The sequence below is a fragment of the Panulirus ornatus genome, chromosome 50 (genome assembly GCF_036320965.1).
Source record: "Panulirus ornatus isolate Po-2019 chromosome 50, ASM3632096v1, whole genome shotgun sequence".
NCBI classification, from domain to species: domain Eukaryota; kingdom Metazoa; phylum Arthropoda; class Malacostraca; order Decapoda; family Palinuridae; genus Panulirus; species Panulirus ornatus.
In genome coordinates, this window is record NC_092273.1 from 27,576,264 (window position 1) to 27,592,598 (window position 16,335).

At 42.6% G+C, this 16,335-nt stretch overlaps 1 protein-coding gene across 1 annotated transcript in view; it reads left to right on the forward strand.

Moving 5' to 3' along the window:
• Window positions 1-4,396: 4,396 nt before the first annotated feature.
• LOC139764688 (uncharacterized) overlaps window positions 4,397-16,335 on the forward strand; it is a 44,355-nt gene continuing 32,416 nt past the window's right edge. Inside the window, exon 1 of the mRNA XM_071691572.1 lies at window positions 4,397-4,414. Coding sequence (XP_071547673.1) covers window position 4,414 — 1 coding nt within the window. The 5' untranslated portion in view covers window positions 4,397-4,413. The remainder of the gene's footprint in view (window positions 4,415-16,335) is intronic.

A 16,335-nucleotide genomic window follows, 5' to 3' on the forward strand; every position in this document is an offset into this window, starting at 1 on the left:
TCCCACCGTTCCAACAACAACTGAATCGTAATCAATGTTGAGGGTCTTACAACAGGGACGGCACGGGCAGCTGAGGACCTAATCAAAACCATCCAACTTAACGTTTATATATATATATATATATATATATATATATATATATATATATATATATATATATATATATATATATATATATAAAGAGGGTGACTGTGTTGTTGACTGGTTCGTAAGGTTATTTAATGTATGTATGACTCATGGTGAGGTGCCTGAGGATTTGTACAAAAAGGCAAAGGGGATAGAGGTGAGTGCTCAAATTACAAATATAAGTTTGTTGAGTATTCCTGGTAAATCATATGGAAGGGTATTGATTGAGAGGATGAAGGCATGTACAGAGCATCAGATTGGGGAAGAGCAGTGTGGTTTCAGAAGTGGTAAAGGATGTGTGGATCAGGTGTTTGCTTTGAAAAATGTATATGAGAAATACTTAGAAAAGCAAATGGATTTGTTTGTAGCATTTATGGATCTGGAGAAGGCATATGATAGGGTTGATAGAGATCCTCTTTGGGAGATATTAAGAATATATGGTGTGGGAGGCAAGTTGTTAGAAGCAGTGAAAAGTTTTTATTGAGGATGTAAGGCATGTGTACGAGTAGGAAAAGAGGAAAGTGAGTGGTTCTCAGTGAATGTCGGTTTGCAGCAGGGGTGCGCGATGTCTCCATGGTTGTTTAATTTGTTTATGGATGGGCTTGTTAGGGAGGTGAATGCAATAGTTTTGGAGAGGGGGGCAAGTATGAAGTCTGTTGTGGATGAGAGAGCTTGGGAAGTGAGTCAGTTGTTGTTCGCTGATGATACAGCGCTAGTGGCTGATTCGGGTGAGAAACTGCAGAAGCTGGTGACTGAGTTTGGTAAAGTGTGTGAAAGAAAAAAGCAGAGAGTAAATGTAAATAAGAGCAAGGTTATTAGGTACAGTAGGGTTGAGGAATAAGTCAACTGGGAGGTAAGTTTGAATGGTGAAAAAGTGAAGTGTTTTCGATATCTGGGAGTGGATTTGGCCGCGGATGGAACCATGGAAGCGAAAGTGAGTCATAGGGTGGGGTAGGGGGCGAAAGTTCTGGGATCGTTGAAGAATGTGTGGAAGTCGAGAACGTTATCTTAGAAAGCAAAAATGGGTATGTTTGAAGGAATAGTGATTCCAACAATGTTATATGGTTGCGAGGCGTGGGCTATAGATAGAGTTGTGCGGAGGAGGGTGGATGTGCTGGAAATGAGATGTTTGAGGACACTATATGGTGTGAGGTGGTTTGATCGAGTAATATTAATAGGGTAAGAGAGATATGTGGTGATAAAAAGAGTGTGGTTGAGAGAGCAGAAAAGAGTGTTTTGAAATGGTTTGGTCATATGGAGAGAATGACTGAGGAAAGATTGACAAAGAAGATATGTGTGTCAGAGGTGGAGGGAACGAGGAGACGTGGGAGACCAAATTGGAGGTGGACAGATGGAGTGAAAATGATTTTGAGTGGTCGGGGCTTGAACAAGCAGAAGGGTGAAAGGTGTGCAAGGAATAGAGTGAATTGGAACGATGTGGTATACCGGGTCGACGTGCTGTCAATGGATTGAACCAGGGCATGTGAAGCTTAGGGGGGCCTGGATGTGGAAAGGGAGCTGTGGTTTCGGTGCATTATACATGACAGCTAGAGACTGAGTGTGAACGAATGTGGCTTTTGTTGTCTTTTCCTAGCGCTACCTTACGTACATGCGGGTGGAGGGGGTTGTCATTTCATGTGTGGCGAGGTGTCGACGGGAATGAATAAGGGCAAACAGTATGAATTATGTACATGTGTATATATGTATATGTCTGTGTGTATATATATGTATACGTTGAGATGTATAGGTATGTATATGTGCGTGTGTGGACGTGTATGTATATACATGTGTATGTGGGTGGGTTGGGCCATTCTTTTGTCTGTTTCCTTGCGCTACCTCGCTAACGCGGGAGACAGCGACAAAGTATAATAATAATGATAACATATATATATATATATATATATATATATATATATATATATATATATATATATTATATTATATATATATATATATATATATATATATATATATATATATATATATATATATATATATATATATTATATTATATATATATATATATATATATATATATATATATATATATATATATATATATATATATATATATATATATTATTTATTCATCTATTAATTATTATCATACTTTGTCGCTGTCTCCCGCGTTAGCGAGGTAGCGCAAGGAAACAGACGAAAGGATGGCCCAACCCACCCACATACACATGGATATACATAAACGCCCACACACGCACATATACATACTATACATTTCAAAGTATACATACAAATACGTATATACACTTGTTCATATTCATATATGCTGCCTTACTCCATTCCGCCGCCACCCCGCCACACATGAGCGCGAGGTAGCGCTAGGAAAAGACAACAATGGCCACATTCGTTCACACTCAGTCTCTAACTGTCATGTGTAATGCACCGAAACCACAACTCCCACAGACCTTTCCATGGTTTACCCTAGACGTTTCACATACCCTGGGTTAGTCCACTGACAGCACGTCGATCCCGGTATACCACATCGTTCCAATTCGCTCTCTTCCTTGCACGCCTGTCACCCTCCTGCATGTTTAGGCTCCGATCATTCAAAATCTTCTTCACTACATCCTTCCACCTTCAATTTTGTCTCCAGCTTCTTGTTTTCTCAACCTGTAACGCATATCTCTTCTTTGACAACTTTCTCACTCACTCTCTCCATATATCCAAACAATTTCAACACACCCTCTTCTGCTCTCTCAACCAAATTCTTATTCATTACCACACCTCTCTCTTACCCTTTCATTACTAACTCGATCAACCCACCTCACACCACATATTGTACTCAAACATTCCATTTCCAATACATCCACCTTCCTCCGTACAACTCTATTTAAAGCCCATGCCTCGCAATCATATAATATTGTTGGAACTACTATTCCTTTAAACATATCCATTTTCGCTCTTCGAGATAACGTTCTCTCTATCCGCACATTCTTCATTGCTTCCAGAACCTTCGCTCCCCTCCTCACCCGATGGCTCACTTCCACTTTCATGGTTCCATTCGCTGCCAAGTCCAACCCTAGATATCTAAAACCATTCCCTCCAATTTCTCTCCATTCAAACTCACAACCCAACTAACTTTTCCCTTAAGCCTGCTGAACCTAATAACCTTGCTGTTATTCACATTTACTCTCAACTTTCTCATTTCACTCACTTTTCGAAACTCAGTCATCAACTTCTGCAGTTTCTCACTCGAATCAGCCACCAATGCTGTATCATCGGCGAACAACAAATGACACTGCCCAGGCCCTCTCATCCCCAACAGACTGCATACTCGTACCTTTCTCCAAAACTCTTGCATTTACCTCCCTAACCACCCCATCCATAAACAAAATAAACAACCATGGAGACATCACACACCGCTTCCGCAGACCGGTCTTCACTGGGAACCAATCGCTCTCCTCTCTTCCTACTCGTACACATCCCTTACACCCTTGATACAAATTTCGTAATGCTACAGCATCTTACCTCCCACATTCTCAAGACCTTCCACAAAGCATCTCCATCAACCCTATCATAATCCTTCTTCTAATCCATAATTGCTACATACAAATCCAATTGTTTTCTAAGTATTTCTCACATACATTCTTCAAAGCAAACACCTGATCCAAACATCCTCTACCACTTCTGAAACCACACTGCTCTTCCCCAATCTGATGCTCTGTACATGCCTTCACCTTCTAAATCAATACCCTCCCATATAATTTGCCAGGAATACTCAACACACTTATACCTCTTTAATTTGAACACTCACCTTTATCCCCTTTGCCTCTGTACAATGGCACTATACATGCATTCGGCGCCAATCCTCAGGCACTTCACCATGATCCATACACACACGAATATCCTTAACTACCAATGAACAACACAGTCATCCCCTTTATTGGTAAATTCAACAGCACTATTGTTCAAATACGCCGCCTTGCCTTTCTTAGGTGCTTTTATCTATCTAAATACAGACTGACGAAGATGAGTAATAAAGATGGCCATGATAGCCTGGTCAGTGGATGACCCAAACTTGTCGTTTAAGATCCCTATTCTATTGTTGACATTCCTGCACGCAAGTCACACATCTCCCCCGTCTGTCTGGCCCAGTACTGATGCATCACGGGTTCGTGATCGGTGAACGTTGTGCACAGCGGGTGCTTCACGCAAGGAGGGAATCGAGGGGGATAATGGTCACTGAGATAAGTCGTCCGATAAGATTAGTCCATCCCCGACACATGGCAGTATTAAACCTCTTGGCCAGCTGGTCGTTTGAAGGCAAGAAGTGCGTTTGTACTTAAAAAGTCTGGTGTAATTCGTCCTGTTTCATACTGTACTGCTTTCCACAGTCTGAATGATGGATTTGCCACCGTCCCAGACTATCATTCTTCTGGAATAAGAAATACACGAAAATCTCAAGTGTTCGGACATCACAGTGCTAATGATAAAAAGTGTTTCCCCGACATGTGAATTTAGATACAAAAAAAGAGAAAAATCTATGTATTCATGGTACATCATGCTTACACCCGAGGAGTCCCTTCTATATAAGGTTCCTGCAGCGCTCAAGAAGTAGGCCAAGTCCACCGGTTGGGAACACAGGTCATACGGTACAGTGATGCTCTGTGTGTGTGTGTGTGTGTGTGTGTGTGTGTGTGTGTGTGTGTGTGGAGGGGGGAGACTGCAGTGTAAACGGGCAGTAGATGTCTTCGGGGTCTGTGTGTGTGTGGAGGGGGGAGACTGCAGTGTAAACGGGCAGTAGATGTCTTCGGGGTCTGTGTGCGTGTGGGGAGAGAGACAGCAGTGTAAATGGGCAGTAGATGTCTTTGGTGTCTCCAGTGTGGCAGTTGCATCGTCGGCATGAAAAGGCTTTGGGATTGATGAGTCTCACTTCTTGCTGTTCCTAAGCCAGTCTCTCCTGGTAGGTTCTCACACAAGCCTCTATTCCAAACTCGCTCACCTTCGTCCCCGTCTTCCCACCTATATCATTTCCACCTTTCCTAAAGCCTCGACAGAATTTCACCTTCACAAGACAATAGTCAGACATCTTACCAGCTGCCTCTCTCAGAATTTACATTCACAAGTCTCTCGCCTGTTGATGAACGTATAATCCAATAATGCCAGCTCACTATTAGACCCAAATCACCAACGTATGATTGTGTACGTCCTTATCTTTGACACCAAGTGTTGCCAATCACCAGTCCTTATTCAGCACACAACTCCACAAGTTGTTCACATTTTCATTCTTAACGCCGGGTACCCCATGTTCCCTAATTATACACTCATCACTCACTCTTGATTTCAAAACACCCATTACTATTACTCGATCCCTTGCATCAAAATTTTTGACTCTCTCGGCTCTTCCTGAAACCCTCCCCTCTTCCTCACTCCTATCTTTACCAGGTACATAAGCACCAATAATTATCGCACCTCTTGTAATCTACTTTCGTTTTTACCACAACAGTCAAGGACTTACTTCTTCCCACTCCTTCACATATTCCCACAACTCCTCCTTCAGTAGATATGATATCCCTTCCTCCGCTACTCTCACCAACCCCAGACTTAACCTCTGAGACATTCCCAAACCATTACTTCCCCTTTACCCATAAGCTTTATTTTATTTAGAGACAGACCATTCAGGCTCCTCTCGTCAAACATACCCTCTCTCTAGTCTAATCCTGGTGACATCCACGCGCGTTCAGACATCCCAACCCGAGCTCGCCTCCTTCTGTTTCATCTTATATAAACTTAAATACCAGGAGGAATGAGTTTTCACCCGACCTCCCGCTTTTTGTGGAGTGCTAAATGCTGCGAACACCAAGATGTTATTCTTTCTCTCACATCCCCATGGACAGGGGAGAGAGAATATATATAATCATTATCTATTATCCCTGATCGTCTGTTTCCTGGAACCACCTCGCTGACGAGAGAAACGGAGATGACCCATCCACTTATATACACACATATATACATATACGCCCATACACGTACATATACACAGCCACACACACACACACACACACACACACACACACACATATATATATATATATATATATATATATATATATATATATATATATATATATATATATATATTGGCGGAATGCGTGCATAGTGCCATTGTACAAAGGCAAAGGGGATAAGAGTGAGTGCTCAAATTACAGAGGTATAAGTTTGTTGAGTATTCCTGGTAAATTATATGGGAGGGTATTGATTGAGAGGGTGAAGGCATGTACAGAGCATCAGATTGGGGAAGAGCAGTGTGGTTTCAGAAGTGGTAGAGGATGTGTGGATCAGGTGTTTGCTTTGAAGAATGTATGTGAGAAATACTTAGAAAAGCAAATGGATTTGTATGTAGCATTTATGGATCGGGAGAAGGCATATGATAGAGTTGATAGAGATGCTCTGTGGAAGGTATTAAGAATATATGGTGTGGGAGGCAAGTTGTTAGAAGCAGTGAAAAGTTTTTATCGAGGATGTAAGGCATGTGTACGTGTAGGAAGAGAGGAAAGTGATTGGTTCTCAGTGAATGTAGGTTTGCGGCAGGGGTGTGTGATGTCTCCATGGTTGTTTAATTTGTTTATGGATGGGGTTGTTAGGGAGGTAAATGCAAGAGTCTTGGAAAGAGGGGCAAGTATGAAGTCTGTTGGGGATGAGAGAGCTTGGGAAGTGAGTCAGTTGTTGTTCGCTGATGATACAGCGCTGGTGGCGGATTAATGTGAGAAACTGCAGAAGCTGGTGACGGAGTTTGGTAAAGTGTGTGGAAGAAGAAAGTTAAGAGTAAATGTGAATAAGAGCAAGGTTATTAGGTACAGTAGGGCTGAGGGTCAAGTCAATTGGGAGGTGAGTTTGAATGGTGAAAAACTGGAGGAAGTGAAGTGTTTTAGATATCTGGGAGTGGATCTGTCAGCGGATGGAACCATGGAAGCGGAAGTGGATCATAGGGTGGGGGAGGGGGCGAAAATTTTGGGAGCCTTGAAAAATGTGTGGAAGTCGAGAACATTATCCCGGAAAGCAAAAATGGGTATGTTTGAAGGAATAGTAGTTCCAACAATGTTGTATGGTTGCGAGGCGTGGGCTATGGATAGAGTTGTGCGCAGGAGGATGGATGTGCTGGAAATGAGATGTTTGAGGACAATGTGTGGTGTGAGGTGGTTTGATCGAGTAAGTAACGTAAGGGTAAGAGAGAGGTGTGGAAATAAAAAGAGCGTGGTTGAGAGAGCAGAAGAGAGTGTTTTAAAATGGTTTGGGCACATGGAGAGAATGAGTGAGGAAAGATTGACCAAGAGGATATATGTGTCGGAGGTGGAGGGAACGAGGAGAAGAGGGAGACCAAATTGGAGGTGGAAAGATGGAGTGAAAAAGATTTTGTGTGATCGGGGCCTGAACATGCAGGAGGGTGAAAGGAGGGCAAGGAATAGAGTGAATTGGAGCAATGTGGTATACAGGGGTTGACGTGCTGTCAGTGGATTGAATCAAGGCATGTGAAGCGTCCGGGGTAAACCATGGAAAGCTGTGTAGGTATGTATATTTGTGTGTGTGGACGTGTGTATGTACATGTGTATGGGGGGGGTTGGGCCATTTCTTTCGTCTGTTTCCTTGCGCTACCTCGCAATACGCGGGAGACAGCGACAAAGTATAAAAAAAAAAAAAAAAAAAAATATATATATATATATATATATATATATATATATATACATGTGCATATTCATACTCGCTTGCCTTCATCCATTATCAGCGCCACCCCCCCCCCCCCCCCCCCAACAGCAAACAGCATCGCCACCCCATGCGTCAGAGAGGTAGCGCCAGGAAAACAGACAAAAAAGGCCGCATTCGTTCACACTTAGTCTCTAGCTGTCATGTATAATGCACCGGAACCACCGCTCCCGATCCACATCCAGGCCCACAGAACTTTCCATAGTTTATCTCAGTCGCTTAACATGCCCTGGTTCAGTCCATTGACAGCACGTCGAACCCGGACTACCACAATTTTTAAATTCACTCTATTCCTTACACGCCTCTCACCTTCCTATATGTTCAGGCCCCGATCCATCAAAATAGTTTTCACTCCATCCTTTCACCTCCAATATGGTCTCCTGCTTCTTGTTCCGTCCATATATGACTCATGTATACATATGTAAACCTTTCCTCACTCATTCTCTCCATATGTCCAAACCATTTCAACACACCCTCTTCTGCTCTCTTAACCACAATCTTTTTATTACCGCATATATCTCTTACTCTTTCATTACTTACTCGATCAAACCACCTCACACCACATACTATCCTCAAACATTTCATTTACAACACATCCACCCTCCTCCGCACAACCCTGTCTATCGCCCATATCTCACAACAATATAACATTGTTGGAACTACCATTCCTTCAAACACCCCCATTTTCGCTCTCCAAGACAACGTTCTCTTTTTCCAAGACTTCATCGTTCCTAGAACCTTCGTCTCCTCCCCAACCTTATGACCCACTTCCACTTCCATGGTTCTATTCACTGCTAAGTCCACTCAGAGATACATAAAACAATTAATTTCCTCCAGTTTTCCTCCATTCAAACTCACATCCCAACTAAATTGTCCCTCAACCCTGCTGAACCCTGATCTTTTCACATTTTACTCTTAACTTTCTCCTTTCATACACTTTTCCAATCTCAGTCACCAAATTCTGCAGTTTGTCACTCGAATGAGCCACCAGTCCTATATCATCGGCAAATAACAATTGACTCACTTTCCAAGCCCTCTAATGCCTATTAGACTGAATACTCGCTCCTCTCTCCAAAACTCTTTGTATTTGCCTCCCTAACAATCCCATCCATGAATAAATCAAATAACCATGGTGACATCACACACCCCTGCTGCAGACCGACCGTCACTAGGAACCAATCGCTCTCCTCTCTTCCTACTCGTACACATACCTTACACTCTTGATAAAAACTTTTCACTGCTTCCAGCAACTTACCTTCCACACCTTCCACACCATATACTCTTAATACCTTCCACAGAGCATCTCTATCAACTCTATCATATGCCTTCTCCAGATCCATAAATGCTACATACAAATCCATTTGCTTTTCTAAGTATTTCTCACATACATTTTTCAAAGCAAACACATGATCCAAACATCCTCTACCACTTCTGAAACCACACTGCTCTTCCCCAATCTGATGCTCTGTCAATCAATACCCTCCCATATATTTCCCCAGGAATACTCAACAAACTTATACCTCTGTAATTTGAGCACTCACCTTCATAACCTTTGCCTTTGTACAATGGCACTATGCATGCATTCCGCCAATCCTCAAGTACTTCGCCATGAACCATACATACACTGAATATCCTCACCAACCAGTCAACAACAGTTACCCCCATTTTTTAACACATTCTACAGCAATACAATCCAAACCCGCCGCCTACCTCTCCTCTGTTTACCAAATCATTCTCCCTGACCCTCTCACTTGGCACCCCACCTCGACCAAAACACCCTATATCTGCCACTCTATCATCCATCACATTCAACAAACCTTCAAAATACTCACTCCATCTCCCTCTCACTTCACCACTACTTATGATTACCTCCATATTTGCCTTCTTCACCGATGTTCCAATTTGTTCGCCTGTCTTACGCATTTCATTTATCTCCTTCCAAAACATCTCTTCATTCTCACTAATACTTAATGATACTCTCTCACCCCAACTCTCATTTGCCCTCTTTTTCACCTCTTGCACCTTTATCTTTACATATAGCCTTTTTCTTTTATACATCTCCCAGTCATTTGCACTATTTCCCAGCAAAAATCGTCCAAATGGCTCTCTCTTCTCTTTCACTAACAATCTTACTTCTTCATCCCACCACTCACTACTCTTTCTAATATGCCCATCTCCCACGCTTCTCATGCCACAAGCTTCTTCTGCGCAAACCATCACTGCTTCCCTAAATACATCCCATTCTTCCCTAACTCCCCTTACGGCATTTATTCTCACCTTTTACCATTCTGCACTCAATCTCTCCCGGTACTACCTTAGAAAAGTCTTTTTTCCAAGCTCACTTCCTCTCATTACTCTCTTCACCCTAACATTCTCTCTTCTTTTCTGAAAACCTCTGCATATCTTATTCTTAGCCTCCACAATATAATGATCAAACATCCCTCCACTTGCACCTCTCAGCACATTAACATCCAAAAAGTCTATCTTTCGCGCGCCTATCAGTTAACACTTAATCCAATAACGCTCTCTGGCCATTTCTCCTGCTTACATACGTATACTTATGTATATCTCTCTTTTTAAACTAGGTATTCTCAGTCACCCAGTCCTTTTCAGCACACGAATCTACAAACTCATCACCATTTCCATTTACAACACTGAACACCCCATATGCACCAATTGTACCCTCAACTGCCACATTACTCACCTTTGCATTCAAATCACCCATCACTATAACGTGGTCTCGTGCATCAAAGCTGCCAACACACTCACTCAGCTGCTCCCAAAACACTTGCCTCTCATGTTCTTTCTTCTCTTGACCAGGTACATAGGCACCAATAATCACCCATTTCTCTCTCCATCCACATTCAGTTTTACCCATATCAATCTAGAGTTTGCTTTCTTACACTCTGTCACATACTCCCACCACTCCTGTTTCACGAGAAGTGCTACTCCTTCCTTTGCTCTTGTCCTGTCACCAACCCCTGACTTTACTCCCAAGACATTCCCAAACCACTCTTCCCCTTTACCCTTGAGCTTCGTTTCACTCAAAGCCAAAACATCCATGTTCCTTTCCTCAAACATACTACCTATCTCTCTCTTTTCTCATCTTGGTTACACCCGCATACAGTCAAGACACCACAATAATATCATTTTTATCATACTTTGTCGCCGTCTCCCACGTTAGCGAGGTAGCGCAAGAAAACAGACGAAAGAATGTCCCAACCCACCCATGTACACATGTATATACATACACGTCCACACACGCATATATACATACCTATACATCTCAACGTATACATATAAACACACACACACACACACACATATATATATATATATATATGCACATGTACACAATTCATAGTCTGCCGTTATTCATTCCGGTCGCCACCCCGCCACACATGAAATAACAACCCCCTCCCCCCGCATGTGAGCGAGGTAGCGCTAGGAAAAGACAACAAAGGCCACATTCGTTCACACTCAGTCTCTAGCTATCATGTATAATGCACCGAAACCACAGCTCCTTTTCCACTTCAAGGCCCCACAGAACTTCCCATGGTTTACCCCAGACGCTTTACATGCCGTAGTTCAATCCAATGTCAGCACGTCGACCCCGGTATACCACATCGTTCCAATTCACTCTATTCCTTGCTCGCCTTTCACCCTCCTGCATGTTCAGGCCCCGATCACTCAAAATCTTTTTCACTCTATCTTTCCACCTCCAATTTGGTCTCCCACTTCTCCTCGTTCCCTCTACCTCTGACACATATATCCTCTTGGTCAATCTTTCCTCACTCATTCTCTCCATGTGACCAAACCATTTCAAAACACCCTCCTCTGCTCTCTCAAGCACACTCGTTTTATTACCTCACATCTCTCTTACCCTTTCATCACTTACTCGATCAAACCACCTCACACCACATATTGTCCTCAAACATCTCATTTCCAGCACATCCACCCTCCTCCGCACAAATTTATCGACAGCCCACGCCTCGCAACCATATATCGTTGTTGGAACACTATTCCTTCAAACATACCCATTTTTCCTTTCCAAGGAAACGTTCTCGACTTCCACACATTCTTCAACGCTCCCAGAACTTTTGCTCCCTCCCCCACCCTATGATTCACTTCCGCTTCCATGGCTCCATCCACAGCCAAATCCACTACCAGATATCTAAAACACTTCACTTCCTCCATTTTTTCTCAATTCAAACTTACCTCCCAGTTGATTTGTCCCTCAACTCTACTGTACCTAATAATCTTGCTCTCATTCACATTTACTCTCAACTTTCTTCTTTCACACACTTTACCAAAGTCATTCATCAGCTTCTGCAGTTTCTCACCCGAATCAGCCACCAGCGTTGTATCATCAGCGAACAACAACTGACTCACTTCCCAAGCTATCTCATCCACAACAGACTGCATACTTGCCCCTCTCTCCAAATCTCTAGCATTCACCTCCCTAACAACCCCATCCATAAACAAATCAAACAACCATGGAGACATCACGCACCCTTGCCGCAGACCAACATTCACTGAGAATCAATCACTTTTCTCTCTTCCTACACGTACACATGCCTTACATCCTCGATAAAAACTTTTCACTGCTTCTAACAACTTACCTCCCACACCATATATTCTTCATACCTTCCACAGAGCTCAATATTACAGAGGTATAAGTTTGTTGAGTATACCTGGGAAATTATATGGGAGGGTATTGATTGAGAGGGTTAAAGCATGTACAGAGCATCAGATTGGGGAAGAGCAGTGTGGTTTCAGAAGTGGTAGAGGATGTGTGGATCAGATGTTTCCTTTGAAGAATGTTTCTGAGAAATAATTAGAAAAGCAAAAGGATTTGTATGTAGCATTTATAGATCTGGAGAAGGCATATGACAGAGTTGATAGAGATGCTCTGTGGAAAGTATTAAGAATATATGGTATAGGAGACAAGGTGTTTGAAGCAGTGAACAGTTTTTAACGAGGATGTAAGGCATGTGTACGAGTAGGAAGAGAGGAAAGTGATTGGTTCTCACTGAATGTCGGTTTGTGGCAAGGGTGCGTGATGTCTCCATGGTTGTATGATTTGTTTATGGATGGGGTTGTTAGGGAGGTGAATGCAAGAGTTTTGGAGAGAGGGGGCAAGTATGCAGTCCGTTGTTGATGAGAGAGCTTGGGAAGTGAGTCAGTTGTTGTTCACTGATGATACAGCGCTGGTGGCTGATTCGGGTGAGAAACTGCAGAAGTTGGGGACTGAGTTTGGTAAAGTGTGTGAAAGAAGAAAGCTGAGAGTAAATGTGAATAAGAGCAAGGCTATCATTTTCAGCAGGGTTGAGGGACAAGTAAATTGTGAGGTGAGTTTGAATGGAGAAAAACTGGAGGAAGTGAAGTGTTTTGGATATCTGGGAGTGGATTTGGCAGCGGATGGAACCATGGAAGCGGAAGTGAGGCACAGGGTGGGGGAGGGGGCGAAGGTTCTGGGAGCGTTGAAAAATGAGTGGAAGGCGAGAACATTATCTCGGAAAGCAAAAATGGGTATGTTTCAAGGAATAGTACCTGCAACATTGTTATATGGTTGCGAGGCGTGGGCTATAGATAGAGTTGTGCGGAGGAGGGTGGACGTGTTGGAAATGAGATGTTTGAGGAAAATGAGTTGTGTGAGGTGGTTTGATCGATAAGTAATGGAAGGGCAAGAGAGATTTTTGGTAATATAAAGAGTTTGGTTGAGAGAGCAGAAGAGGGTATTTTGAAATAGTTTGGTCACATGGAGAGAATGAGTTAGGAAAGATTGACAAAGAGGATATATGTGTCAGAGTGGAGGGAACGAGAAGTGGGAGACCAAATTGGAGGTGGAAAGATGGGGTGAAAAAGATTCTGAGCGATCGGAGACTGAACATGGTGGAGGGTAAAGGCGTGCAAGGAACAGAGTGAATTGGAACGATGTGGTATACCGGGGTCGAAGTGCTGTCAGTGGATTGAACCAGGGCATGTGAAGTGTCTGGGGTAAACCATGGAAAGTTTTGTGGGGCCTAGTTGTAGAAAAGGAGCTGTGGTTTCGGTGCATTATACATGACAGCTAGAGACAGTGTGAATGAATGTGGCCTTTGTTGTCTTTTCCAAGCGCTACCTCGCGCGCATGCAGGGGGAGAGGTTTGTCATTTCATATGTGGCGGTGTTGCGACGGGAATTAATAAAGACAGCAGGTATGAATGATATACATGCGTATATATGTATATGTCTGAGTATATATATATATATATATATATATATATATATATATATATATATATATATACATATATATATATATATATATATATATATATATATATATATATATATATTTTTTTTTTTTTTTTTTTTTTTTTGCTTTGTCGCTGTCTCCCGCGTTTGCGAGGTAGCGCAAGGAAACAGACGAAAGAAATGGCCCAACCCACCCCCATACACATGTATATACATACGTCCACACACGCAAATATACATACCTACACAGCTTTCCATGGTTTACCCCAGACGCTTCACATGCCCTGATTCAACCCACTGACAGCACGTCAAGCCCCGGTATACCACATCGATCCAATTCACTCAATTCCTTGCCCTCCTTTCACCCTCCTGCATGTTCAGGCCCCGATCACACAAAATCTTTTTCACTCCATCTTTCCACCTCCAATTTGGTCTCCCACTTCTCCTCGTTCCCTTCACCTCCGACACATATATCCTCTTGGTTAATCTTTCCTCACTCATTCTCTCCATGTGCTCAAATGGATTTGTATGTAGCATTTATGGATCTGGAGAAGGCATATGATACAGTTGATAGAGATGCTCTGTGGAAGGTATTAAGAATATATGGTGTGGGAGGCAAGTTGTTAGAAGCAGTGAAAAGTTTTTATCGAGGATGTAAGGCATGTGTAAGTGTAGGAAGAGAGGAAAGTGATTGGTTCTCAGTGAATGTAGGTTTGCGGCAGGGGTGTGTGATGTCTCCATGGTTGTTTAATATGTTTATGGATGGGGTTGTTAGGGAGGTGAATGCAAGAGTTTTGGAAAGAGGGGCAAGTATGAAGTCTGTTGGGGATGAGAGAGCTTGGGAAGTGAGTCAGTTGTTGTTCGCTGATGATACAGCGCTGGTGGCTGATTCATGTGAGAAACTGCAGAAGCTGGTGACTGAGTTTGGTAAAGTGTGTGAAAGAAGAAAGTTAAGAGTAAATGTGAATAAGAGCAAGGTTATTAGGTACAGTAGGGTTGAGGGTCAAGTCAATTGGGAGGTAAGTTTGAATGGAGAAAAAATGGAGGAAGTAAAGTGTTTTAGATATCTGGGAGTGGATCTGGCAGCGGATGGAACCATGGAAGCGGAAGTGGATCATAGGGTGGGGGAGGGGGCGAAAATTCTGGGAGCCTTGAAGAATGTGTGGAAGTCGAGAACATTATCTCGGAAAGCAAAAATGGGTATGTTTGAAGGAATAGTGGTTCCAACAATGTTGTATGGTTGCGAGGCGTGGGCTATGGATAGAGTTGTGCGCAGGAGGATGGATGTGCTGGAAATGAGATGTTTGAGGACAATGTGTGGTGTGAGGTGGTTTGATCGAGTAAGTAACGTAGGGTAGAGTGTGGAAATAAAAAGAGCGTGGTTGAGAGAGCAGAAGAGGGTGTTTTGAAATATATATATATATATATATATATATATATATATATATATATATATATATATATATATATATATATATGTGTGTGTGTGTGTGTGTATACGTTGAAATGTATAGGTATGTATATGTGCGTGTGTGGACGTGTGTGTGTGTATATATATATATATATATATATATATATATATATATATATATATATATATATATTATTTTTTTTTATTATACTTTGTCGCTGTCTCCCGCGTTTGCGAGGTAGCGCAAGGAAACAGACGAAAGAAATGGCCCAACCCCCCCCCCTCATACACATGTATATACATACGTCCACACACGCAAATATACATACCTACACAGCTTTCTATGGTTTACCCCAGACGCTTCACATGCCTTGATTCAATCCACTGACAGCACGTCAACCCCGGTATACTACATCGCTCCAATTCACTCTATTCCTTGCCCTCCTTTCACCCTCCTGCATGTTCAGGCCCCGATCACACAAAATCTTTTTCACTCCATCTTTCCACCGTCCAATTTGGTCTCCCTCTTCTCCTCGTTCCCTCCACCTCCGACACATATATCCTCTTGGTCAATCTTTCCTCACTCATTCTCTCCATGTGCCCAAACCACTTCAAAACACCCTCTTCTGCTCTCTCAACCACGCTCTTTTTATTTCCACACATCTCTCTTACCCTTACGTTACTCACTCGATCAAACCACCTCACACCACACATTGTCCTCAAACATCTCATTTCCAGCACCTCCATCCTCCTGCGCACAACTCTATCCATAGCCCACGCCTCGCAACCATACAACATTGTTGGAACCACTATTCCTTCAAACATACCCATTTTTGCTT